The 26,691-nt window shown below is 38.8% G+C and overlaps 1 protein-coding gene across 7 annotated transcripts in view; it reads left to right on the top strand.

Annotated features, from left to right (window-relative positions):
- Positions 1 to 15,294: 15,294 nt before the first annotated feature.
- Positions 15,295 to 26,691, top strand: part of Fbxw4 (F-box and WD repeat domain containing 4) — a 101,977-nt gene continuing 90,580 nt past the window's right edge. For 2 of the 7 annotated variants that reach the window (XM_048807201.1, XM_048807202.1), the window contains exon 1: positions 15,420 to 16,194. In XM_048807201.1, the coding sequence (XP_048663158.1) occupies positions 15,482 to 16,194 (713 nt within the window). In that variant the 5' untranslated portion in view covers positions 15,420 to 15,481. Of the gene's footprint in view, positions 16,195 to 26,691 lie in introns of all 7 variants that reach the window. The other 5 variants (XM_048807203.1, XM_015494687.2, XM_048807200.1 and 2 more) reach the window with 5 other exon arrangements.

The following is a 26,691-nucleotide window of genomic DNA, read 5'->3' as shown; positions in this document are numbered from 1 at the left end:
AGGTTGGCATTGGACTTGTAATCCTTCTGCTTCAGCCTCCCAAGTAGCCAGGATTACAGGTGTAGGCTGTTATACCCAGATAATTATTTCACTTTAAAAAGGTATTATATATTATTCCATAGAGTGATAGATTATCATTTATTTAGCCAATTCTCCACTGGTGAACATTTAGATTGCTTGTACTTTTTTGCTATTATAAATTATACAGCAGCAATACTAACCATTTACATTTTTTTTTTTTAACATTGATTCTATTGAAATGTGTTACAGTTGAACCCAGGGCCTTATGCATGCTAGGAAAGTGCTCTACCACTGAATTACATCCCCAATCCAGAAAAAATTATTTTTATATTTTAAAAATATTTGTTTTAATTTAAAGTAGAACAAAGGTAGTGACTTTCAGTATTAACTCAGAGCTTACTGCCATTTTGCTAGAGGCTAAGGTGGCCCCAAACACAAATAGTGCCTTAACACTGTTGATGGATTGGGGACCAAACCATCTCACTTGATCTCCAGCTAGTATTTTTTCTCACAGGATTCAGAGCAGTGTAAATCCATCAGCTCCCATGAACTTTCAGGATTCATGAGAACTGAAAGACAAGGGGTTGAATCCTACTCCCTCTAAAACCTCAAATAAAGGAACTGAGACCTGGTGAGAGATTTTTCAACCCATAGAGAGGAAGGAGGAGATAGATAGATAACTCAACCCCCATGGCATATGAAAATCCTTGGCTAGAATTTATCTAATTCCAGAACTTGGATATGCATCCCCATTAGCTCCTTTTGCCACCTGATCTTCAACTCTCACCCATACACTTGGGATGCTGGAGATGGAATTAATGAGGAAATCAGCAAATTCCCAGCACCTTCTACTTGGAGCCATGTCATCCTTAACCAAAGGTGCAACTGAGTGTAAAATAAGTAAAGTTCTTGCATTTGCTAAAAATGAGTTACAACACAAAGGCTCTCCAGTTAAAAGAAGGAAAAAAAAAAAAAAAAACACTCCCCTCCCTTCAGACTCCCCTCAAGCCTCTAATCTCATCTGTGAAAAGGAACTGTACTTTACTGTCCACAAAACAGTCTATTTTCAAAGTGAGAGCAGAAGGGCCCTGCGAGCAGAGCCATCGGTAACTGTAGCTCGGAATTCCTGCTTGTTTATAGAAAGCAGTGGCTGAGGATAGACACTTTGAAACCACCTGTGAAAGAATTAAAGACCAAGGGGGGCAAAACCCCCATCACAAACAGAATCTCACTGATCAAGTGTGAAAGAAAAGGAAGAAAGAAAAAGCCAAGTAGATCTTTGCAGGCAACCACTAGATGGACATAGAATTCAAAAACATTCTTTAGTGAGATCAAGGATGGCAGGCTTTGAAGCCTGGAGGGCTGGCGGGTCTCAGAGCCCGCCTGGCCGCGCAAGCCCCACACCCAAGCGGCCGCAGTCTTGCACTTGCTGGAGTAAAGCATTTAAATTGGAACAATGTCAAATTTCACAGCTATCTTATGTCCAGTGACCTTACGGGACCCCAAGGGAAACACAGATAAAAAATGATTGTTCTCGACAAGTTCCTGAAAGCGAAGAAGTCAAATAGGCAACCTCGAGAAACAAGGGTTCAAAATGAAAACGCCCACTGACTGCGGCGTGCGCGGCGGCGGGCAAACTGTGCTTATTTATTTATTCATCTGTTTATTCTGTTGATGGAGGGCTGACAGTGTATCTTGTTCTTTATAGAACACACACAGAAATAAAGTTCCATCCCACAGTCCATTAACTTAGTAAATTTTATTGTGGAGCAAAGAGGAGGTAACGACTTTTCTGAATGATTTAATCACTTGGCAACAGATTTTACTGTTGTTGAAAGAAAATGAGACATAACTAGGGTCTAAAAAAAATCTACAGGTTAAGTGAAAGAACAATAAAGAACAGTTTATGGGAACAAAGATGAGATCTGAAACTTTTGTTGTGTTTTTAGACAAGAATTTCAATGACACTTCACATCTCCTGTGCCTAAGTGAATCATCGTAGGTTAATGAGGTATTTTTGTTTTGTTTTGCTTTGTTTTTGTTCTTGGCCCCCCCCCCCATTAAAAATTTTAGACGGAACTAAAATTTCCTTCCATCATTATCCAAATTGCATTTCCCACCCTCTTCCCCAGAGGCAGCCACTATCCTGAATTTGACATATGTAATACTGGTTTCTATTTGTGTAATTTAGTATACATACCTAGTTCTTAAAGAATTATGAGGTTGGGTGCTGAGGTTGTGGCTCATGGGTAGAGTGCTTGCCTAGCGTGTGGGAGGCACTGGGTCCGATTCTCAGCACTGCATATAAACAAACAAATAAATAAAGATCCACCAATAACTAATAAAATATATATTTTTTTAATTATGATGTTATTTCACATTAACTTTTTGTCATAAAAGGTATCATTACATATACATTACTGTAAATCTTTTTTGCTTATTTTAATTAATGTTTTTTCCACCTATCCACGCATACATTTTCTTTTTCTTTTTTTTTGGGGGGGGGACGGGGTACAATATTTTAAAGGAAAAGAACAATGAGAAAAAAGTTCACTCACAGAAGAATGTTGTATGTTTCTACCTGTCTGATTGGGAGGACTTCATGGAAGAGGCAAGGAACTTAGTTTGGTTTTGGAGAGAGACTGGAAACATTCAGAGTGACAAGAATGTCATGAAACGTTTCAGAGATACCTATTACAATAATTTCTTAAAGTAGGAATAGTGAGTTTTGCTGTTTGAGTTTGCTTAACTATTTAGGATATAAGTTTGACACCCTTAACCTCATGTTAGGGATTGAACTTGAGCCTCAGTGCACATCAAGCAAGTGCTCTACCACTAAGCTACATCCCTGGCCTTCTGGCTTTTTTTTTTTTTTTTTTTAACATTTAGGCAAGATGAAGGTTTTGACTGTGAAAGATATATTTAAAAAGGGATTCTGGATTAATCTAGTCAAGATTTACTGAAACAGAACAATAACCCCAGAAATTCTATAAAACACTATCATTTAAACTCAACAGGTGGACACACAAACCAATTACAAAGGAAAGAGATTTTGATCAATGGAGTCATTGGTGTGTGCTGATTAACATACATTGAAAATGTATTTGAAAAGTAAGATAAAGATACAAAGGTCACTTAGCAAGTGCTGCTTATGCTAGTAGCTTTAATTTTACCTTGTCAGTGCCCCTGAGTACAAAATTTGAGAAAGCAGGGCTTTGATTTGTTCAGGTTTCCTTAAGGAGGGGCCACAGAATCCTTGAACCATGATTTGAAAAAGATGGATAAGATATTCTACCCAAAATTCAACATCACCTTTAATCTTGCCCTCTCCTCCTCTAATCCCTAGGTAATGTTTTGTGCTTCTTTTGCAGAAAAGCAATTTTGTTAATCACTTTAGCACCAATTCTTGCATCCCTGGCAATACTCAGAACTGCTTCCATCCAAGTCTTTGATGTGGGAAAGAAACACACACACACTCTTTCGCATGTAATCTGAAAACAATTCACCTCTTGCCAATGAATGCACAGCACTCCACTTTAATAGAGAGCAAGTTCTGTGGAGGTTTCTAATCCTTTCTGCCAAAGAAGAGAAGAGAGAGAATCACTCAGGTAGCCCAACCTCATTCAGGAGTTAAAATCACTTGGAATGTTTTGTGGTGTGTTTGGGGCTTTTTAAAAATATCACTTGCTGAAGATTACTGCTCTCAGGGGAAATCAAAACAACTCAAGATCAAAAAAATAAAAATAAAAATAAAAAATAAAAAAGATTCCCCATCCCCAACTCAAACAGGATATTCTTCTCAACTCAGATAACTCTTGATCTAAGTGTATTACAAAAAACCTGCTTTAATCCCTCAAAGCAATGGTGTTATAGATAAGTAGCAGTAACTGAGGTGGCTTAAATTCCAGAAATGTACAAAAGATTTGGTTGGAAACAAAACTAAAAAAGAAAAAAAGCTCAATCCGCATTGCTGTGACTTGAAGAGGTAAATTTAGGGCAGTAAAAATGCAAAGAATGACCCCTAAGAAAGAAATAGCCATGAAAGTTTGGAATTATCTTAATAGTCTCATAGTCTGCTTAGTGTGTGTGTGCTTTGAGGAGGTATGTGTCAGGGCTTTAAAAAATTGAAATTTTTGTACTGATTTTTAGATCTGATAGACTTCATTAAAAATTTATTTGTATGTTTCACTGTGATATTGAAATATTATGATACTATTCCCAAAATGATTTTTTCTCTTTTTATACTTTTTAGTTGAGTTATAGTATTTTCCTCCCCATTTAATTCTTTTTCCTAACATCTTATTGTTTACTTAAATGCAATGGGATGGATTTATTCTTTTTCCTTCTACCAACAGTTCTCCATGGCAAAGTAATGGTGTTTTTTTGTTGTTGTTGGGTTTTGTTTTGTTTTTTTTTTTTTTCATTTTTTAGAGTTTGAAAAAAGCCCTTTCATTTTTTAGAGTTCTCTTTTTAGAAATAAAAAAAACCCCCTTATTTATTTATTTAGGTACCTGGGATTGAACCTGGGGTGCTTAATCACTGAGCCACATCCCCAGCCCTTTTTGGTACTTTTTTTTTTTTTTTTTAGAGATAGGGTCTTACTGAGTTGCTTAGGGCCTTGCTAAGTTGTTGAGACTGGCTTTGAACTTGTGATCCTTCTGCCTCAGTCTCCTCAGCTGGGATTATAGGTGTGCACCACTGCACCCACTAAAACTTATTTTTTGTTTGGTAATACAAATGAATAGCTAAAAGCTAAAAATTCAAAAGGTGTAGGTGTAAAATGGTATATAATAAAAAGAAACTGTCCCCCATTTACCTGATTCCCCTCAGAGGCAAACACTAATACTAGGTTTTTGTGTATCTTTTCAGAGACACTCAGTGTACATAAGTCAAAGCATACAAATGCAGTTTTCTTCCCTTCACAATAGATTATATACACACTTTTTCCGCATTTTGCTTCTCTTCACTCAATGTGTATTAGAGATCCTTCTGTAAGAATGCATATGATCTTCCTTTTTTGTTTTATTTCTGCTTTTTTGCAGTACTGGGGATTGAACCTAGTAGCACTCCCAGACCTTTTTTTTTAATATTTATTTTTAGTTTTCGGTGGACACAACATCTTTATTGCATTTTTATGTGGTGCTGAGGATCGAACCCGGGCCACCCGCATGCCAGGCGCGTGCTACCGCCTGAGCCACATCCCCAGCCCCACTCCCAGACCTTTTTTATTTTTTAATTTTTTTCGTTGTAGATTAACACAATATCTCTATTTTATTTATTTATTTTTATGTGATCCTGAGAATCGACCCAGTGCCCCACATGTGCTAGTGCTTTACAACTGAGTCACAACCCCAGCCCCCAACACAGACCTTTTTCATTTTTATTTTGAGATAGAGTCTCATTAATTTATCTAGGCTGGCCTTGAACTCCTAATCCTCCTGCCTCAGCCTCCTGAGTTAGCAGCACCACTGTGCTCAACTTTCTCATTTGTTTTAACAGCTGCTTATTATTCTATTCTATGGATGTTCCATGATTTAAACAGCTTGGAAGACATTTGTTCCAAACATGTTTATACTCTGACAATGGCCTGTTTCTTCTAAGGTCGTTTCTGTGACTCTATCTTGGGTACTTTTTTTTTTTTTTAATAGTTGTTTAGTTGTAGATGGACACAATACCTTTATTTTGTTTTTATTTTTATGTAGTGTAGGGGATCAAGCCCAGTGTCTCACACATGCTAGGCAAGGGCTCTACCACTGAGCCACAACCCCGGCCCCTCCCTGACTTGGGTACTTTTGAAAAAGAAATTTAAAAATGTAACACTGTAGGCTCTTAAATTGTCTTATTTTATTTTCTAGGAATTTAATTTTTTTTAATTACTGGAAATGATGTTTATAGTTTTTTTTTTAATCATTATTATGGAAGTTGTATGATGCCAAGACTTTTAATTACTTTCTCTCAGTCTCCTCATGGATCCCACCTAAACTGTGTCACAATATAACTGCTCAAACATTTAAAATTCTGTACATGAATTTCCTGTGTGAATTAATACAGGACAGTGGAGAAGTTCCTGCTAATAGCTGATATTAACTTTAATTTTCAAAACCCTAAAAAATATCATTTAAATATTATTGCTTTACATACCTGTGATTAAACTCTGATTGAACATGCTAAACACTCAAATCAGGGAAATCAGAATTTCTGATTGACTCCAACTATTTTGGAAGGTTAGGCAGCTGTGGGGCCTGATGCTAGTGGTTCTTCTTTTGTTGAGCAATACTAGAGATGAAGATCTTGACAGATTGAAGATTAAATCTCCTGAATTGTGCCACCAAGCTTGGCCATGTGTGTAGAATGCATGAGCACTAAAGTTCCTCTTTACTTTTGGTGGTTCAATAGTATTCAGATGGTTCAATAGTATTCTGTCTCACCAAGGTTGATACCTATATGGTAATCTTTTGATTCTATTATCAGATGGACTTCAGTTTCAGATTTTTAATTTACCCATTTGGTTCCTAATTTATGAGCTTCTATAACAGATGTGAAGTTCAGTGTTTCTTTGCTCACTCTTTTGCTGAGAGACTCTTCTAACAGACAGCCTGTCATCTGTTGGGAAGGAGATCTGGGGTTGACTGGAAGCAATAGAGTTGGTGGTCCAATGGCCATTGTCCTGCCAGGAGCAGGTGGTCTGTCTGAGTTCCAAGTGTTTGGAAACTTCTCTTACTGGTGATCACATTGCTAAAGGAAGAAGAGCTAGGCTGCACTCCTTGTTTCCAGGTCAATTTACTGAACCTGAGACAATCCCTGGGGGCTAGCTTGGACTTCTTTCTGATTTTCTCTCCATGGTGCATTTCTAACAGGGCATTTTTCTCATTCATCTCTTTATTTGTGTTTGAAACAGCTGCTACAGGAAAAGGGAAAGACATATTACTAGAGTATATAATATTTTAGAAGCAGCCACACAGTTTCTCAAAAGATGACATTAAATTTTGGTTCAGAGACCAATTAATTAATTAGTGTGTGTGTGTGTGTGTGTATGTATATATATATGTGTGTGTGTGTATGTATATATATATATGTATATATATATATGTGTGTGTATGTATATATACATATGTATGTTTAATTATACATATAAAAGCGCATATATGTATATGTATGTATGTACACATACACACACACACACACAAACACACACACACTGTAGTGAAGAATGAACCCAGGACCTTGCATGTGTTAGGCAAGTGTTCTACCACTGAGCTACATCCCCAACTCTTTTTTATTATTTTATTTTGAGACAGGGTCTTTTTAAGTTGCCCAGGCTGTCCTTGAACTTGTGATCCTTGTGCCTCAGCCTCTCAAGTAGCTGGGATTGCAGCTGTGTGTGCCACCATCTACTTGTTTTTAAAGTAAAAAAAAAATGAAAAAATTCAAATTAGACCTATTTTTATTTCATTAACATCCAAAATGTGTTTATATTTAATAATTGAACATAGTCTACCATCTGTTGAAGAAAATGTAACTAAATGATGCTTCAAAAAAGTTATCCTTTGTGGGTTTTTTTTTTGGTCCTGGAGATGAACCGAGGGTCACTGAGCCATATCCCCATCCTTTTATATTTTTTATTTTGACACAGGGTCTTCCTAAGTTGCTTAGGGTCTCACTAAGTTGCTGAGGCTGCTTTGAAATTGCAGTCCTCCTGCATCAGTCTCCTGAGCCACTGGGATTATAGGCATGAGCCACCATGCCAGGCTGTTTCTCACATTTTTAACAGGACCTGAAACCTAAGACAAGATCAATAAATGATATCCTGTGGTTTAATTCAGTGTAATGAATATATTAAATGAAAAAAAAATTTACTTGCAGTTAAGCATGGTTAAGCATCATTAATAATATTTATAGAATCAGAAATAAGAATTTTATATTTAACTTGGTACTTTCTCCTGAAAGAACTAAAGATTCTGAAAAAAAGCAATCTTTTCTTAGAACTTACCTTACTCATTTATTGGAAAAGGACTGATAAAATCATATTTGTTCATATAGGTGACTGACTAACTTTATTGACACTTTATTTATTGGTCCATTAAAAAAGAAACAGAACCTGATAGCATGGTAAGAAATCTCCAATGACCAGGAAAATTTCACCTGATTTTTGTAGTTCTCTCAAGTATTACACCTTCCATGATTTTTGCCAAATGACTCAGTCTTCTGACAAGCAGAGATCACAAAAATCACAAAATCTGATGACACATGACAATTTATCTAATACCTAATCCTGATGGTTCTCTAACTTGTTCAAAACTCCTGTGAAGTCAGGCACCATGGTGCATGCCTGTAATTTCAGCAACTCGAGAGGCTGAGGCAGGAAGATTGCAATTTCCAGGCCAACCTGCACAACTTAGTGAAGTCTTAAGCAACTTAGTGAGACTCTATGTCAAAATAAAATATAAAAAGGGCTGGGTATGTAGCCAGTACCAAAACAAAACAAAGCAAAATAACAATAAAACCTTTTGAACCACACCTATTGACACAAAGGTAGTGGTTGCAGGCTAACAGCATCAGTATATAAAAGAATTACTTAACTGGCAAATCTCCCAGAAATCTGTTTTGGCTCTTTTTCCCAACAAAGTTACATTTTATATTTCCTGTGCCTTCCTTTACTTGCTCTTCGGATCATTATTGACATACTGTCCCTACACATACATACGTACATACACATACACACACATAATATATAAATACATGTATATAATTTATATAAAAATTAATGATTGGAAAAGTCTGTTTCTCACAGTTGTAAAGTCAGGACAGTGTCTCAGAATGATGTTTTCTGACCCTTTGGAAAATGAACCTTTCTAGTAAGACTGTTAAACTAGATGATTAGAATTTATTATTATTATTATTATTATTATTATTATTATTATTATTATTTCAGTGCTGAGGATCAAACCCAGGGACTTGTGCATGCTAAGCAAGTGCTTTACCATTGAACTACACCTCCAGCCCTAGATGACTAGAGATACATAGCTTATTGAAGATGACTTACGAGACATTATTTTTACTTTTTTATTCTGCATGTGAGGTAACAGGATAGAGTTTCATAATATCATGAATCTGTATAGCTCAGGAGACACACTGCTTTCATGAATCAGTTTTTGCAAAGACTTCTCTGTGATCAGAAAAGACTAAAATGGGCTTTATAACAACTTCAATTTTGGGGCTGGAGTTGTAGCTCAGTGGAAGAGTGCTTGCCTAGCATGTGTGAGGCACTGGGTTCGATTCTCATCACTACATATATAAATAAAATAAAATAAAGGTCCATCAACAACTAAAAAATATTAAAAAAAAAAAAAAACTTCAATTTTTACAGCCAGCTTCAGCAAAAGTGAGGCTCTAAGCAACTCAGTGAGACCCTGTCCTGAATAAAATACAAAATAGGACTGGGGATGTGGCTCAGTGGTTGAGTGTTCCTGAGTTCAATCCCTAGTCACCCCCACTCCAAAAAAACAAAACAAACAAAAAACAAACTTCAATTTTTAGATTTACAGAAAAATTGTGAAGATGGCACATAGAATTCTTGTATATCCTTATCAACACACTTTATGTTACTATGGTATATATATATATATTTTTTTTTTTAAGAGAGAGTGAGGGAGAGAGAGAGAGAGAGAGAGAGAGAGAGAGAGAGAGAGAGAATTTTAATATTTATTTTTTGGTTTTCGGCGGACACAACATCTTCGTTTGTATGTGGTGCTGAGGATCGAACCCGACGGGGTCCATGCATGCCAGGCGAGCGGGCTACCGCTTGAGCCACATCCCCAGCCCCATTATGGTATATTTGTTATACTTTATGAACTCATTAGATTTCCTTAGTTTTTAATCCAATGTCCTTTTAAATTTCTTTTCTGGTCTCAGGATCCTGTTTAGGATACCACATCACATTTAGTCTATTATATGTCCTTTGGCTCCTCATGGCTGTGATATTTTCTCAGACTTTTCTTGTTTTTGGTAATCTTGACAAATTTGAGGAATACAGGTCAGTTATTTTATAGAATTATTTCTCATTTGGAATTTGTACAATTTTTCTCATTATTAGATTTTAAAAATTTTTCATAATTCGATTTTTTTCTCTATTATCATGGGTTCTGGGGAGGAAGACTATAGAGGCAAAGTGACATTTTTATCAACATGACTCATCACTGTTGATGTTGACCTTGATCATCTGGCTGAAGCAGTGCTTGTCCAGATTTCTCCACTGTTAAGTTGCCCCTCCCCCTTCCATATTCTATTTTTTGGGAGGAGGTCACCTTGTGCAGTTCTCGAAGGAGTGGGGAGTTATGTTCCACCTCCTCAAAGATGAAGTATCTACAAATTATTTATAATTCGTCTGCATGGGAGAAAGCTGGGGTGTACTCAGTGGTAGAGTACATGCTTAACATTCACAAAACCCTGGGTTTAATCCCCAGCACCAAAAGAAAAAAACAAAAACAAAAAAGGACTCGCTTAACTAAATTATTTCTTATGCTTAGGTATGAACATCACTTATCTTTTTTTTCCCCCTTAAAAATGGTTATTGAAACTTAGAAATGCAGGAAACATATAAAGCAAGAGCAAATAGAATTACCCTTAATTCCAACTCTAATAATCAACATAGCATTTGTCATTTCCTTCCAGTTTCTCTGCATAAAGTAGCTTTAAAAAGTTTTTTTTTTTTTTTTTGACAAAGAGTTTGGTTGTTTTTCGGTATTGGGGGATTGAACTTGGGGGCACTTTACCACTGAGTTACATATATCCCCACCCCCAGTCCTTTTTATTTTTATTTTGAGACTGGGAGGGTCTTTCTAAATTGCTAAGGCTAAGGTTGGCCTTGAACTTGAGATCCTCCCAAGCAGCTAGGATTACAGCTGAGCACCACTGGGCTGGAAAGTAACTATTTTAATCCAACATTTGCTTGAAAAAGTTTCAAATGAACAATTTTTATCTTTGAATTTGACAAAGATGGTAGATTCATATAAAAATAGCAGATCTTGATGGCATTCTTAAGCAAATTTCAGAATATAAAATATTTACCGGTAGATTATTTATGAAAACTTTTTAGACTCTGTTGCTTTATTTAAAATAGTATAAATAAGATTTGAAGAAATTTGGAGACTTGTTAAAAACTCAGGCAATGATCTAGGCATCAAATCTCCAATTTAATTGGTGATTTAGACTCATGGCAACTTTTTCTTTTTGAAAGAATTATTATATATATATATATATTTTTTTTTTTAGTAAAAATTCTATGTTTATTAAACATTTTTATAGTTCATTTCAATGTATATTCAGAACTATTCCTGCAGAAGTTAAATTTCAGACATCTAATTTAGGTAATTGCCTCTTGAGTAAAACAAAGAATGACAGTCTCAACATAGAAGTTATTGATTTTGTAAAGGTGACACACAGTTATAATATAAAATCAAGCAATATAAGAGAAGTTCAAAGTAAAATCCAAAAATTCTGTTACTTAGAACCATTATTAACATCATCCTACAAAAATCACTCCTTGCATAAATTATAAAATCTCATATAATACATGCCTTACTGTTACTAAATGTTACTAAATTTAATAGAAGTGTTAAATTTTGTTACATAGTGTTTAACAGAAATGTTACTAAATTTAACTATTTTGTTACTAATTTTTTTTGTACCAGGGATTGAACTCAAGGGCACTGAGCCACATCTCCAGCCCTATTTTGTATTTTATTCAGAGACAGGGTCTCACTGAGTTGCTTAGTGCCTTGCTTTTGCTGAGGCTGGCTTTGAACTTGCAATCTTCCTGTCTCAACCTCTCCAGCCACTGGAATTACAGGTGTGCACCACTGTGCCTGGCTTTTGTTACTAAATTTAACAGAAGAAAATGAAGCTGAAGCAAAATGAAGGAATCATCAAACTTTAGTTAAATGTTCTTTGCTAAGATATATTAATTCCTATGAATTCCTTTCAAGTTTTGTAAAAAAGATTATGAAAAGTATTAGGAGGTTGAGTATCTACATGATTAACTCCTTTTCCCCCGTTGTTGGGGATCAAATCCAGGATCTTATAAATGCTAGGCAAGTACTCTACTACATCTCCAGTCCCATGATTCACTCTTAAAAAGTAATTGAGCCAGACATGGTGGTGCAGGGCCTTAACATCAGCTACTTGGGAGATTAAGGCAGGATAGCAAGTTCAAGTCCAGGCTTGGCAACTTAGGGAGATCCTGTCAAAACAAAAATTAAAAAGGGATGGTGGGGCTGGGGATATGGCTCAAGCGGTAGTGCGCTCACCTGGCATGCGTGGGGCGTTGGGTTCGATTCTCAGCACCACACAAAAATGAAATAAAGATGTTGTGTCCACCGAAAACTAAAAAAATAAATATTTAAAAAAATTATCTCTCTCTAAAAAAATAAAAAAGGATGGTGATCAGGTGTGGTGGCCCACACCTGTAATCCCAGTGGCTTGGGAGGCTGAGGCAGGAGGATCATGAGTTCAAAGCCAGCCTCAGCAAAAGCAAGGTGCTAAGCAACTCAGATCCTGTCTCTAAATAAGATACAAAATAGGGCTGGGATGTGGCTCAGGGGTTGAGTGCCCCTGAGTTCAACCCCAGTACCCCCCCCGCCCTTCCCCCCCTAAAAGGGATGGGGATATTCACATCCCATGCATGTCAACAATCACCACTAGGAATGTCACTTATATGGACACAGAAACATAAAGGACTTAATATATCTGCACCTAAAAGTCCTCTTTAAGGTGGACTTCCACCATCATTTAGAAGTTTTTATAAAGCATTAAATTCTACTTTTTAGAATTTAAGAACCCAGTGGTGTTTAACCACTAATCCACATCTGCAGCCCTATTTATATTTTATTTCAAGACAGGGTTGCTCTAATTGCTTAGGGTTTCACTAAGTTCCGAGGCTGGCTTTGAACTCACAATCCTCCTGCCTCAGCCTCTTGAGCCACAGGGGTTTATAGGTACGTACCACTGTGCCTGGCTTGTTTTTTATTTTTTAAAAATGTTTGGGACAAATAGCACCTCCAAATAATAAAATATTTGCTAATTTTCCATTTGCCTTTCTTCTTGTGTAGTGAGTACTTTGATTTACTATTTTTTTTTTTGGTACTGGGAACTGAACCCAGGGGTGCTTACCATTGAGTTACAACCTTAGGCCTTTGTATTTTTTTATTTTGAGATAGGGCCTCACTAAGTTGCCAAGGCTGGCCTTGAATTTGTAATCCTCTTGCCTCAGCTTCCCAAATCACTGGGATTACGAATATAGGCCACTGTGCCTGGCAGGACTTTTTATTAATTTTGGAGATCATTAAACCATGAATTCTAACCTAAACAGTTTACCTGATCTGTAGCTTGGGTATAGCACAGTGATTTGATGTTTTAAAATGATAGTATGATTTCTCCAGCAATTAAGGCAATACGGAATAAAGGGTAAAATATACTTGTTTGTGGGTTTTAATCCTGACAATTTATATTGAGTTAATTAAATAATTTTGTTTTTGTGTTTTGAAGTCTCCACTAAAAATTAGGTATAATCAATGTGGATGAACTACTCATCTTTACTATGTGTAAACAAGGGGTTAAAAAACTCAAAAAAGTAAAAAGTTACAAACATGTCAACACAAATAAGAACACAAAACACAAGAATCATATGTTATATTTATTTCTGTCTTCCTTCCAGAGTGCCTCACAGTACACAAATGTAGTGAGATTAAAACAACAACAACAACAACAACAAACATTGAATTGATGAAGACTTCCTTCTCAATTTGCAGTGTTCCTATCTTGGTAGCCTTTGACCAGTCTGATACCTAAGAATAAGTCAATTTCTTTGTAATGATCTTTAAAAGGTGCTCTAAATTCCTTGGTTATACCGAAATGTAGTAGATATTGCTTTTAATAAACCACTGCCTAGAGTTTAGAAATCATTTTCTTACAAAGCCTTTTTAAAATGTGTGTGTATGTCTGTTTATAACAGGATTTGACCTGTAACTGTTATTGAGAATTTTCTTCAAGGAGTTCAAAGCATTTTACAGGGATCATCTCATTTATCCTTCGAAAGTAAGGCAGAGGTATTATCTCTACTATAGACTAAGAACACTAAAAGGCCAAGATAGGTGGGGTTTTTGTTGTTGTTTTGCTAAGATCAAAAAGTAAGTCTAGGGCAAAGCCAGATTCCGGTCTGACCTTGTTACATGATTCTTCTGTAATACAATGCTGCAGCTTCCCCTAGTCTCTCTTTGGCCATGCTGAATGAATCATTTTCAGAATTGATTTCTCACTCATTCCTGTTCCCTGAAAATGGGTATTAAGATGTAGGTAAATACAAAAGAAAATTCCTCAGTCCTTCCCATATTGCTTTGGGGTACAGGATATCAGACAGGAGAGGCATCTTCCTCCCTTCTTCCAAATCTTACTATGTAATTCAGTGTTACCTCATAGAAAAATAACTCAGAAAAAAAAAAATAATAACTTGGGCCACAAATGCAAGTCACATGTATAATTTTAAATCTTCTAGTATTTACATTAAAATATATTGTACTCAGCTAATATATCTAAAACATTAACACTTTAATATGTAATCAATATAAAATTATTAATGCTATTTCACATTCTTTTTCTTGTATAAGTCTTCAAAATCTGGTATGTGTTTCATACACTTAGAGCATACTTTAATTTGGACTAGCCATATTTCAAATTCTCAGTTGCCATGTGTGATCAGAGGGGACTCCTTTGGACAACACAGGTTTAGAACTAGGCCTCAGTGGATCTCTCTTCAGACTGATGCGTGAATGGAACTGGTGATACAGGAATCATGAGTGACCCTGGAGGATAAGAAGCCCTAGCTCTGCTTTTTGCTGATACATGACTGGGGAGTTATGGAATCGGGAACTAGTAGATTGCAACCTCTCAAAATGTATCTAATGATACACCTTCACTGTCAGGACCTTGGTTCACATCCTATGTGAGAACTCCAGCAACTGCAATGGAACCTGTCAAATTCTAGGGCTGCAGTTTCCTGGGGCTCTGGTATGTGGCCTGAGGAAAGGAAGTATCACCTGGGAAAGAGAAAGGTTCCATGAGGGGAAGGCCACTCAACTAGGCGCTGCTTGAGGGCAGGGGCTCCACCTTGGTGCTTCCTGAAGGCGGGGTTGCCTTAGATGGGGCCTTTCAGCAGCCTCAGAACCAGCTTGATGACTGAATGCAAGTCCTTCCACGAAGTGCTCCGAGAGGCCCTGGGGATGGGGATGTCAGCGCCCAGGCCCGCACCCCGAAGTGGCTCCACCGCCGCAGGTGTGAGGGGCGGGCCTAGGCCTCAGCCCGCGCCGCCCCATGTGACCCGGTCCGACATGGTGTCGCCTCCTCCCGGGGCAGCGGCGGTGGCTCGGGCTCGGCTCGGCTCCGCGTTGGGCCGGCCCCGCGGCCGCTCATGGGCAGCCAAGGCCGCTCGGGAACCCTCGGGAACAGCAGGCCGGGCGAGGGCGAGGGCGAGGGCGGGGAGACGAGGGAACTGCAGGAAGCGAGGGTCGTGCGGGGGAAGCGAAGGAAGGGGAAGGGAAAAGCCGGCGCAGGGCAAGGCGGAAGAGGAAGAGGGGCGGAAGGGAAGCCGGGGCTGCAGCAGGCGCAGGAGGCTGCGGGGTCGTGGGTAGAGGCAGAAGCTGAGGCAGGCCCGGGACGGGACTCAGAGGGAGGCGGAAGCGTGGAGGAAGGAGCGGGAAGCATCGAGAAGGGAGATGAAGGGAGCACAGGGGCTGGGAAGGAGGCACAAGGAAGACTTGATGGGAAAGAGGAGGAACGGAGAGGCAGGACTGGGCGGCGGGAGGATTCCAGGCCGGGGAAAGCACAGGGACAAGACTGTCAGGCTTGGGGCGGCATCGCAGGGACAGGAGCGGCCATGGCGGCGGCAGCCGAGGAGGAAGCGGCGGCTCGGGAGCCCGCGGCCCGGCCGGCTGCGGGGCCCGCGCTCTGGCGCCTGCCCGAGGAGCTGCTGCTGCTCATCTGCTCCTACCTGGACATGCGGGCCCTCGGCCGCCTGGCGCAAGTGTGCCGCTGGCTGCGGCGCTTCACCAGCTGCGACCTGCTCTGGCGCCGGATAGCCCGGGCCTCGCTCAACTCCGGCTTCACGCGGCTCGGCACCGACCTGTAAGCGTCAGCTCGCCGCCCGCTCCCCGCCCCGGGCCGGCCAGCATCCTGGGAAAGGGCGGGGCGCCGCGGCCTGGACGGCCCGGGGCCGTGTCGCACCCCGAATTCCGAGGCCCAGACCCGGCCTCCGCCGAGACCCCTCCCCGAGCACTCTCGGGATCCAGTGCCTCTCCTGTCCAAGGTCCCCATTTTAGGAAGCCCCCAAGAGCATCCCTCAGTCAGCACCCTCCCCATAGGGCGGCTCTTCTCAATTACCCATCTTAAACACTCCCTTGAGCTTTTAATTGTGGCTTTTCGCGGACCTTTGACTGCCCCGGTTCCTCAGCCCAAAGCACCTAGGACCCGTGGTCTGTCCAAAGCGATTTCTCCAATCCAGGTCGAGGACCCAGGTTCATAAGTGGTCTATCAAAATGTTTTTGAGGATGTTCATCGTCCCTACTCTTTTCTAAAGGTGGTTAGGCTCAGATACAATCAGATATGAAGAAAAAAGACTCAGGTCCTAAAAGAAAGCACTTAGTCTCATTGTCAACATAATTTATGACTTGATACAGGCAGAAGGACCCAAAAAGCGTGCCTGCTTGAGGCAGGAGGCTGGATTAGTTCTAGGCCGTGTCCTAGGTATTGCGGTTTGGCCTGTTTTGAGTAGGGTATGAGACCTGTAAATGAAAACTTTACTGAACAGTTAAACTGTTAAATAAAAAGGGGGAAAAATGTATGGAATTGGAGTAAAAGCTTTCAGATTGCACGCACTCTATTCAATTATAGTAGAATAAAGTTAAAGTTTTTAAAAACATAATCAACCATTTCCATTTAAATTTTTTCAGTTGCACCTCCCCCTTACTGATCTTACTGATCCTAACAGAATGGGTACATAATGAATAATTTAATGCATTATTGGGTAACACCTTTATTGAGATTTCACACACCATATCATACATTTGTCTTTTGAATTAATTTCTTAGGATAAAATTTCAGGATAGGTGTTATTGGATCAAAGGTTATGGCTTGCAAAGTCGTTCGACCAAGTTAGGTATACCAACAAAAAAATGACTGAACCAATTTCATGTGAGAATTTAAAAAAAATCTTTGCTACCTCAGTGTTTATCTGATGATATGTCCAATTTGATATTTTGTATCTCTTAATCATGGCAAGGATAAATATCTTCCCACCTGTTTGTTTCACATGCGAGATTGTCTCTTCTAACTCTTTTGCGATTTATTATTGGGGTCTTGATGTTTTTCTTATACATTTGGAGTTTTTGTGGATCACAAATGTTAAACTCTAGCCTGTCATCTTTGGTGCAGAAATTTTTTTTTCCAGTCAGTTCTTTTTACTTTATTGGTTTTGTCTTAGAGAAGTTTTATACTTTATTAGAATCTGATATTATGATTTTTTTCCCCCAAAACTGAAAATTTATAATTCTCCACAGACTTGATAAATCTTCTTTTGATTTGTCACGTGGTCTTTTCTTTTTCCTTTTTTTTTTTTTTTTTTAATTTTTAATTTATTCTTTAGTTTTCAGTGGACACAACATCTTTGTTTGTATGTGGTGCTGAGGATCGAACCTTGGCCCCATGCATGCCAGGGGAGCACACTACCGCTTGAGCCACATCCCCAGCCCCTGTCACTGGCTTTCTTATAACTTGATTTTTAAGTAGTTAACACTTTCATTTCATTAGTGTCACTTTTGTTTTGGTGCAAGAAGTGAATTTAGCTTACTATTTTTTTTTCCCTAAATGGTTGTTTAGTTATCATTGCATCTTTTGTTAAATTTATTCTCTGTAGATATGCATATATATTTGATTTATATCTGAATACTGTTTTGCTCAGATATATATTTTCATTTCCATACCATTTTAAATATTGTTGCTTTTTTGATGGAGTCTAATGTCTGTTAGAGTTTGATTATACTTTTTGAATTTATGTGTGTCACATCTCCACATCTTCTTGATTCCCAACCAAAAAAAATTTCTGTGCCTTTTTATGTATTTCTGTGGGTTTGCACCACTATAAAGTTCTTGCATATCAGTTGTTATTCTTGTGCTTCTAAGTATCTTATACATTTGATTTTTGTTCCAAACGTCATCTTTTTTTCAGTATGTTTCCAGCAGAGTATGATTGATGTACAGGATTACTATAAATTTTGTAAATTTTGAACCTGATCATTTTGCTTAAGTTTTTCTGTTCTATTATGATTTGTTGATGATAATAATTCTTTGGGGTTTTTTTGGCGGTTGTGTGTGTGTGTGTGCCATCTTGTCAAAAATAGTAGTTTTTTTTTTTTTTTCTTCTCTTGCTTTCTTATCAGAGTAACTCTTTCAAAGAATATTATCAGTTGACCTATAGGAGAAGTTGGTTAAAATGATTGGAACCCAAGCTAACCAACCAAGGCAAAGTTTGGCTTTCTATTGCTCCTTACTGAACTGAATGAATGAAGGAAAGAATTGGTGTTTATTTTTCTTTCCCTTTCAAATGTTCTAAAAGAGACTTAGTAGGAATAAGTCTATGTTCTGATAGTGGGAATAATAACAAAATGAAAATGAAAACAAGTTTATAGTGTAAAAGAACTTTGAGACTGCCAGATCTCCTTATGGCTTTACTAGTTTTTGATGTGTGTGTTTTGATTTCTTGCCTATGTCCTAGCATGAGATATCACCTGCCTTCCAGGGAAGTTGTTTTGCCATAGCATTTGATAAAGAGCAGGGTCACTGCTCATTTTTCTGGGTTGAGGGGACAAATTATGTGTGTTACAGCAGGTGGAGAGAGTTTTGCCAGTGTGTTCTGCTTCTGGACAGCTGCAGAGACTTAATAAACCACTAAGAGAGGAGATCATCATCCCTGGAGAGAGAAACTTGTACCCCAGGTCTCTTAGGACATCACGGAACCTGGGCCCAAAGTACAGTAAGAGTATGACTACATGGATAGCACAAAACCTGATTTTTATCAGAAGCCACATAACCTCACTGGCTCTGAGTTTTATCAACCATAAGGAATGGCTATAACATTGCCAATAAAATGAGGCTTCAATATCATGTGCTGGCTAGCATCATGTTCACATAATAGTCACTCAATAAGTTGTTGTGAAACAGAACTTTTTATTTGCTTGACTTCTCCTATAAGTCTGTATATGGCAAAAGTGGGGATGGTTATGATTTGGAGGTGCTGCCTAATTATCTCCTCCCCTGAATTAGTTTCTCTCACCTGCCCTAAATGTTTTCACAAACATGACAGCCCAACCTGTGGGCATAGTGCCTGTGCTCACTGCTTAAGAGTCTTCTGATTCTTAGGAACACAAACTGCTAAGGTTTACTGACCTTCCGGCCCAGGGCAAGCCCTGTTCAGTTTGGCTCTTCTAACTGATCATAGCTTTGTTGAGTAAGATGAACTGCTTTGGTTCCTTGTGATTTGTTAATGGTCTTATACTTGTGCTTGAAGGCATTTGGGCCACTTTAAAACCACAAACAAATAATTTGCTTCCCTTTAGGCCTCTTGCCCAAACAGTGAACACTAATAGGTATCCTGAGCTCTTTCCCCCCCACCACCAAGGGGACACAGATATGAGTGAGTCAGTCATCTGATTTAAAATCAGTTTTGTTTGAAGGCTTTATGAAGCCTGAGGGAATAGAAAGATCTTGAATATAATAATAAAAAGGCAATGTTTCATACAACAATCTTTTAAGTTATCCCCAAAGAATAGAAGTAAAACTAGCCTACTTCAGTGTACAGGAACAAAATAGTGGAATTCAGTTCTGTCAGTATAAAATGCAGGTTGAATGCAAGAAGTAGAGGGATGACTAGTGAAGAGCAGAGGTGCTAACTGCAAATTCTGATACTGAAAAATGAAAGAGTATATCTGTGCATATGTAAGGGTATGCATATATATATTAAGAAAAATACTTTGCCATTTCTATGCTAAAGAAAACTTACTTGATCTCCTTCCTCCCTAATTAAGTGCTACATATTTTCAAACAGCAATTCCATTTTAAATACCATATAAGCAGTACCTGGGTGCAAATGCTGTCTTGCATTTGCCTGTGATAGATTTGCCTGGAATTAAAAATAGGTGTTTGGGGAGTGAGGCTTCTGAGGTGTTTGCCCTGGCACGCACACTCATTCCTCCTGCGGGGTCCTATGGTATTGGAGCTCTTTGAGGCTGGGGACCAGAGGTATCTATTTCACTGATGATTAACATCCAGAGTGGTAAGATAGACACAGATAAGCAGAGTGTGTTTGTTTGTTTTTAAATGATTGCACCTAAGAGCTTTTTTTTTGGGGGGGGGGGCACCCAGAAAGCATAATGCTTCTTTTCTTAACTCTGAATGGAGAGGCCATTGATAACTGGTTTACGCATAAGGCCTAAACTGTATTTTTCAGAGAAGAATTAGCAATTCCAAGTAGCTTAGGCTTTCTTCTTCCCTTTCCTGACTTAACTAGGGGTAGTAATTTGTTCTCTAGATCACTGAAAGGTTTCATTTATGGATATATTGTCTTTAGCCATTTTGGAAAGACTTTTTTTTTTTTTTTTAATGGCTCTGGGAGTTAATAAAAGGTAGGATTCAGGTTACATGCTCAAAATAAATAAAACAATGCACCTGTGGAGGAAGCAGGAAATGGTCAGTACAGTCATTACCTTCAAGTGGAAACTGGAAGAATGGAAGCACCTTCTCCAAGACAGCAGGAATATAGAAGCCGCCTGTATCCTTTGCAGTATAGTAAAATTTGGTAGTGGTGGTGGGGTATTCCTAGCTTCCAAGGCAGAAACATGGAAAAACCCAAAGTCTTCACAATCTGCAATATAAATTCATATTGGAAAGAGATCTCTGAAAGTATTTCAGTACCCCATTCTTTAGTTTTCTGTGTCTAGAAACTTCACCTTAGGTAAAGATTGTGTTTGAGCTGCTGAAATTCAGTAAAGTGAGGTTGCTGAGTAGGCATACAGTTTTTTTTTTTTTTTTTCAACATAATTTTTTGAGTGTTTGATTAGAAAAGAATTACCTTTGTGTGACAACTTAACCTTAACTGTGGGTTGACCTAGCCTTGGATTAATTTCTGGTCCTGATTATTAAATATAGAATAGGGAGAAATTCAGGTAGACTCTTTTTGAGGCCAGGTTCTGGTGAATTTGAAAATTAAGATGAAGAGGAAAATGGGAGGAGAAAATTGGGTTTTTAAATTTCAGTGAAAACTGATACCACCACCCCATTTACAGAGACAGATTTTTCAGAATTTTTCTCAGGTGTCAACCATCAGACGAGGTTGAGAATACAAAGATTTGGTTTCCTTTTGAGGAAAGTCCTTCCCATTCTGTGATCTTGCTCAGATTTGAAAGGGATTCAGATGGAATGCCAGTTACCAAAAGAAGCAAGATGGCATGCCCATTAATATGTGTATGAATCCCAAATTATGTGAATACTCAAGTTGTTTCTAAAATTGAATGTGACACTCTGGAGAAAGAATTGACCTCTTACTAGAGGGTTGGCTGCCTTGTCTTAACTTATGTCAGTTCTTAATTTTCTCCAAACTGTTCACACTGCCCTCCCTGGAAGTCTGGGCCACCCAATGGGCCCTTGTGCCTGCTCCTCTTTAGCGCACAATTAATTGCCAGCACATTCTTTCTTTTTCACTTTTTTTTTTTTTTTTTTTTTGGTATTTGACATGAGCTCAAATTGCTGAGAAAGGTGACAACTGTGAAATGAAGACAGGGCTTAGAGACACCTTAAAAAATACATGCAAAGGCTACTAAATGACAAGAGCAGACTGCCAGGCTCTTTCAAAACATCACCAAGTCTGTTGACTTTCCATTCCTTGTCCGTAGCACAAAATTGGAGGTCAAAGAATCATAGGAGTTAGAGATGGAAAAGACATTTGGGGTCAGCCGGTTCATCCCTCCACCTTCTCCCACCCCTGATTCCAAATAATTCCTTACATTATATTTTCTCCCCCTGGCTCTTGTACAGTTTTCACGGTCTTCACTCAACCCCAGCCGTCACCTTTGGGGAATGATGCTGGAGGTTCTATCCAGTTTCACCTCAGCAGGGAGAGATATTGCCTCTTCCCCCAGTTGACATTCGTGAACTTCTTTGTTGGTGGTCTCAGATGAGAGGCTGAAGGCTCACTGGATGTCTCCCTCTTGCCTGGTGATGGGCTTTTGTAGACGGAGTTGAAGAGCATTAGTGTATGATGATACTGGGTAAGGGATAAAGGAGTACAGGTATTCCTAGACTTTTGTCTTTCACGTCCTTTGCCCTGAAAGGAACTTTTGTGTGCACAGGTATGTGATATTGGGGTAGATAACCTACCCTGAAAGAACTTACATTGAACAGGAATTTGATAAGAAGCCTAACTTGGGAATTGGTGGATTAAACAAATAAAAAATACCAGCCTGGCAAAGAAATAAAGAAAGGGAAGAAATGGAATGTATAGAAGCTTCAGCTTGAGTCAAACTGAGAACAAATGGATTGGAGATAAGTATTTTGAACTGAGGACACTGTTATCTTTGTGGTCTCCCCTGCTTTAAGAAAGCACAGAAAGAGAAGTTTTATGCTCACTGGCTACGTGGTTTAGAAGAGGGAATGGTCATTTTTAGAGGCAGCTTTGGAGGGATACCCCCAGCTCCCCCCTCTTGTTCCAGCAGCTGTTGGGAGCAGTCCGAAGGGGGTATTATATTTCTTCTGGTAACTCTGCCAAGAATGAGAGGAAATCCACAATCTGTGGGTTTTTTGGGGGGATGGGGATGGGGTGGCAGGTGATGGGACAGGGAAATTAAATTGTTTTATAGTATATATGTTGAGATACTTTTCCTGGAAAGCTGTTTTCACTGAAAGAAATGATATTTCCCTTGCTCACTAACTGTAATGAGTTCCTCTCTTTAGAGAAAGGGAAGTAGTCTTTGAGTACTTTTTCATCCTCTCTGTAGTTCCAACCTTGACCTTCCGTTTCTTCGAAATTTTCTTTAGAAAGTCCACATTGTAAAGAAGAATCAAGATTCATACATGGGTGATGTGTATTCGGAGGGGGCTCCCTCCAGAAGTGCATTGCTGGGAGAAGCTCTTACTCATCTCTCATCTTGGCTGCAGTTTGACTTTATCATAGTAGCCTAGAAACTGGAGATGTGAAAACTGGCTGGGTGGCATCTGGTTCATGTTCTCTCCATCCCTTTATCCAGGCTGGGAAGACAGTAGGATTTTGAAGTTTGGCCACTTGGGGTCAGAACCTGTTTTGGTGATTAATATGGCACACAGTTTCAAGATTAAAAACAATAAAAAAAATCCCTAGGAAGTGGAGCAATGTAATTATTCCTCACATTTCAGATGGGGAGTCCAGGGAAAAGTTATTTTAAAGGTAAGAGAACAAAGTCTACATCTGAATTCATGATTCAGAGGGGGGCCTGTTCACAGAAAAAAAAAAAATAGTGGCATCTTTCTTGCTATTGTTTACTTTCAGAAAGTGCTAGATCAGCCTTTCTGAGAGTTATATTGTGGAATTCTTTTTATTATTATTTTATTTTTAGTTGTAGTTGGACACAATACCTTTATTTTATTTATTTATTTTTATGTGGGGCTGAGGATCTAACCCAAGGCCTCACACATGCTAGGTGAGCTCTCTACCACTGAGCCACAACCCCAGCTATATTGTGGGATTCTTAAAAAATTAATTCTGTAACCAAATGAATGTGGAAAATGTTGCACCACACCCCCTCTTCTGGGGATNCCACCGAGCCACATCCCCAGCCCTATTTTGTATTTTATTTAGAGACAGGGTCTCACTGAGTTGTTTAGCACTTTGCTTTTGCTGAGGTTGGCTTTGAATTTGTGATCCTCCTGCCTTAGCCTCCTGAGCCCCTGGGATTGCAAGCCTGTGCCACCATGCCCAGTTCATGATGTTTTGATCATAAATTTTCCCTTGTTTACTATCACTTAACATCTGGCAGAACATATGTACTGGTCAAGTGCTTGCAAATTATAGTTCCTGGTCAAAAACAGGAGGAAAAGAATGTGAACATGGCACAACTCCAAATCTTAAACTCATACATATAAAGGACCAGGATTATGCCCAGTGCTTCTGAAACTGTTTGACATGAGGATCCCTTACTAAGAGACTTTATGTGCTTAGATTCTTTCCGTGAGCCTCTCTAGCATAAAAATTTGGAGGCTTTGGTTGAATTATTATTTTTTTGTTTGTTTTGGACAGTACTTGGGATTAAACCTAGGGTCTCTCTGCCACTGAGCTAAATATCCCTCCTTTTTAATTAATTAGCTAATTTAATTTTGAAACAAGATCTCACTAAGTTATAGGCTGACCTCGAACTTGCAGTCCTCCGGCCTCAGTCCCCCAGTTGCTAGGATTACAGGCAAGTGCCACCATACTTGGCTCCTTAGTTTAATTCTTGAAGATGTGGTGTATTACAGTATACCTTTTTAGGGAGAGCCTTTAGAGCTACCGGTATTGTTGGAAATATGACTTGCCAAAGGGAGATCCTTTTTTTTGTATGTGTGTGTGGGTTACCGGGGATTGAACACTCAGGTGCACTTGGCCACTGAGCCACATCCCCAGCCCTATTTTGTATTTTGTTTAGTGCCAGGATCTCACTGAGTTGCTTACCGCCTCACTTTTTGATGAGGCTGGCTTTGAACTCGAGATCCTCCTGCCTCAGCCTCCTGAGCCACTGGGATTACAGGCATGTGCCATTGTGCCTGGCAAAATCCATTCTTTTGAGAACTCTCACTTAAGCAGTTCCTAAGTAATATTTATCAAATATTTATCTGCTAGAGCCATGGTTCTCACTTTTTATGTCTAAGACAAACTTGTATGATGTTGGAATTTTATTTTTTGGTGCATTATAATTGTACATAGTGGTGTGATTTATTATGGGATTCATTATGCCATATTTGTACATGTACATAATTTGATCAATCTCATTTGCCAGTTACCTTCGCTTTCTCTCCCTTTTCCCTTCCCTTAATCTACTTATTCTACTCTACCAATCTCCTATTATTATTATTATTATTAGTAGTAGTAGTAGTAATAGTAGTAGTACTGGGGATTGAACCCAAGGGCACTTTACCACTGAGCTACATCCTTAGTCCTATTTATTTATTTATTTATTTATTATTTTGATTTTTTTTAAAGGTGTAGTTAGACACAAAATCTTTATTTTGTTTATTTATTTTTATGTAGTGCTAAGGATCAAACCCAGCGCCTCACACGTGCTAGGCGAGAGCTCTACCGCTGAGCCACAACCCCAGACCCCTTTTATTTATTTTGTATTTTGGAACAGTGTCTTGCTAAGTTGCTGAAGGCCTCACTAAGTTGCTGAAGCTCCACTTGAACTTGTAATCCTCCTGCCCTCAGCCTCCTGAGTTGTCACTGGGATTACAGGCATGTACCACTGTGCCTGGATGATTATTATCTTTTTAATTAGTGCACTATAATTATATACATAAGTGGGGCTCATTGTGTTATATTCATAATTTTGTAGATTTCATTCTTCAGTACTTCCCCATTCCCTCCCTCTTGGTCCCCTTTCTCTACTCATATGGTCTTTCTTCTAGTGATGTTAGAATTTTGGATAATGCATTAAAAGATTAAAGATGAAAGTCCTTTTTTAAAAAAGCAAGTTTTAGAAAATTTAAAATTTTGTACATGATTATTTACACAGTTTACTTGTTCTCCCTCTAGTGTGTTGCTATTGAATAGAACTGTTTATTGTCCTGACCTTATTCTCTTATATATTTGGGGCAAAGTTCATACATGTTCCTCTGAACATGCTATCTTCCCCTTATTTGAAGCAAATTGTATCATGGGTCACATTGTATCTTAGTGTCTGTCAGAAATTCCCCTAATAGTATGTATCACTGAATGAAAAAAAATTCAATTTTATAAATTATTTAAAATCTGATGGCACAGAGAGTTTACCACTCATCCACAGAATGCTTATTAAAAGCCACTTTTAGAAGTAGTAAGTTGTGTAAGATTTTATCCTATGGAGTTTATGTCTAAATTGGATAAAAAGATGTATAGCTGTGAAAAGCTAGCAATGCCCAGTTTTCTGGTGATTTCTGTCTAAGAGTTTAGATGACATGGAGAGGAATGTTTAGAGGAGTCACAGAAGTAGAGGCTTTAGTTTGATCTTGAAGAATTGGTGAATTTGACTAGTTCCCAAAGGAGGACAGCAAGCACTGTCAGGGATGGAAGTAGGCTGGTGCTGGCCATGTAAGTGAAGGTGTGGATACAGGAGAATATAGAGAAGAGGCTTGGCTGGAGTCCAGTTGTATGGTGTGGTACATGGAACATAAGGTTGGTGGATAAAGAGGGTTGGGCTGGGGATGTGGCTCAAGTGGTAACGCGCTCGTCTGGCATGCGTGCGGTCCGGGTTCGATCCTCAGCACCACATACAAACAAAGATGTTATGTCCGCCGAAAACTAAAAAATAAATATTAAAATTCTCTCTCTCTCTCTCTCTCTCTCTCTCTCTCTCTCAAAAAAAAAAAAAAAAA

This window comes from Marmota marmota, unplaced genomic scaffold, assembly GCF_001458135.2.
Source record: "Marmota marmota marmota unplaced genomic scaffold, marMar, whole genome shotgun sequence".
NCBI lineage: Eukaryota > Metazoa > Chordata > Mammalia > Rodentia > Sciuridae > Marmota > Marmota marmota.
Note: the sequence above shows the minus strand (reverse complement) of the source record. Positions and strands in the feature narration are given on the sequence as shown.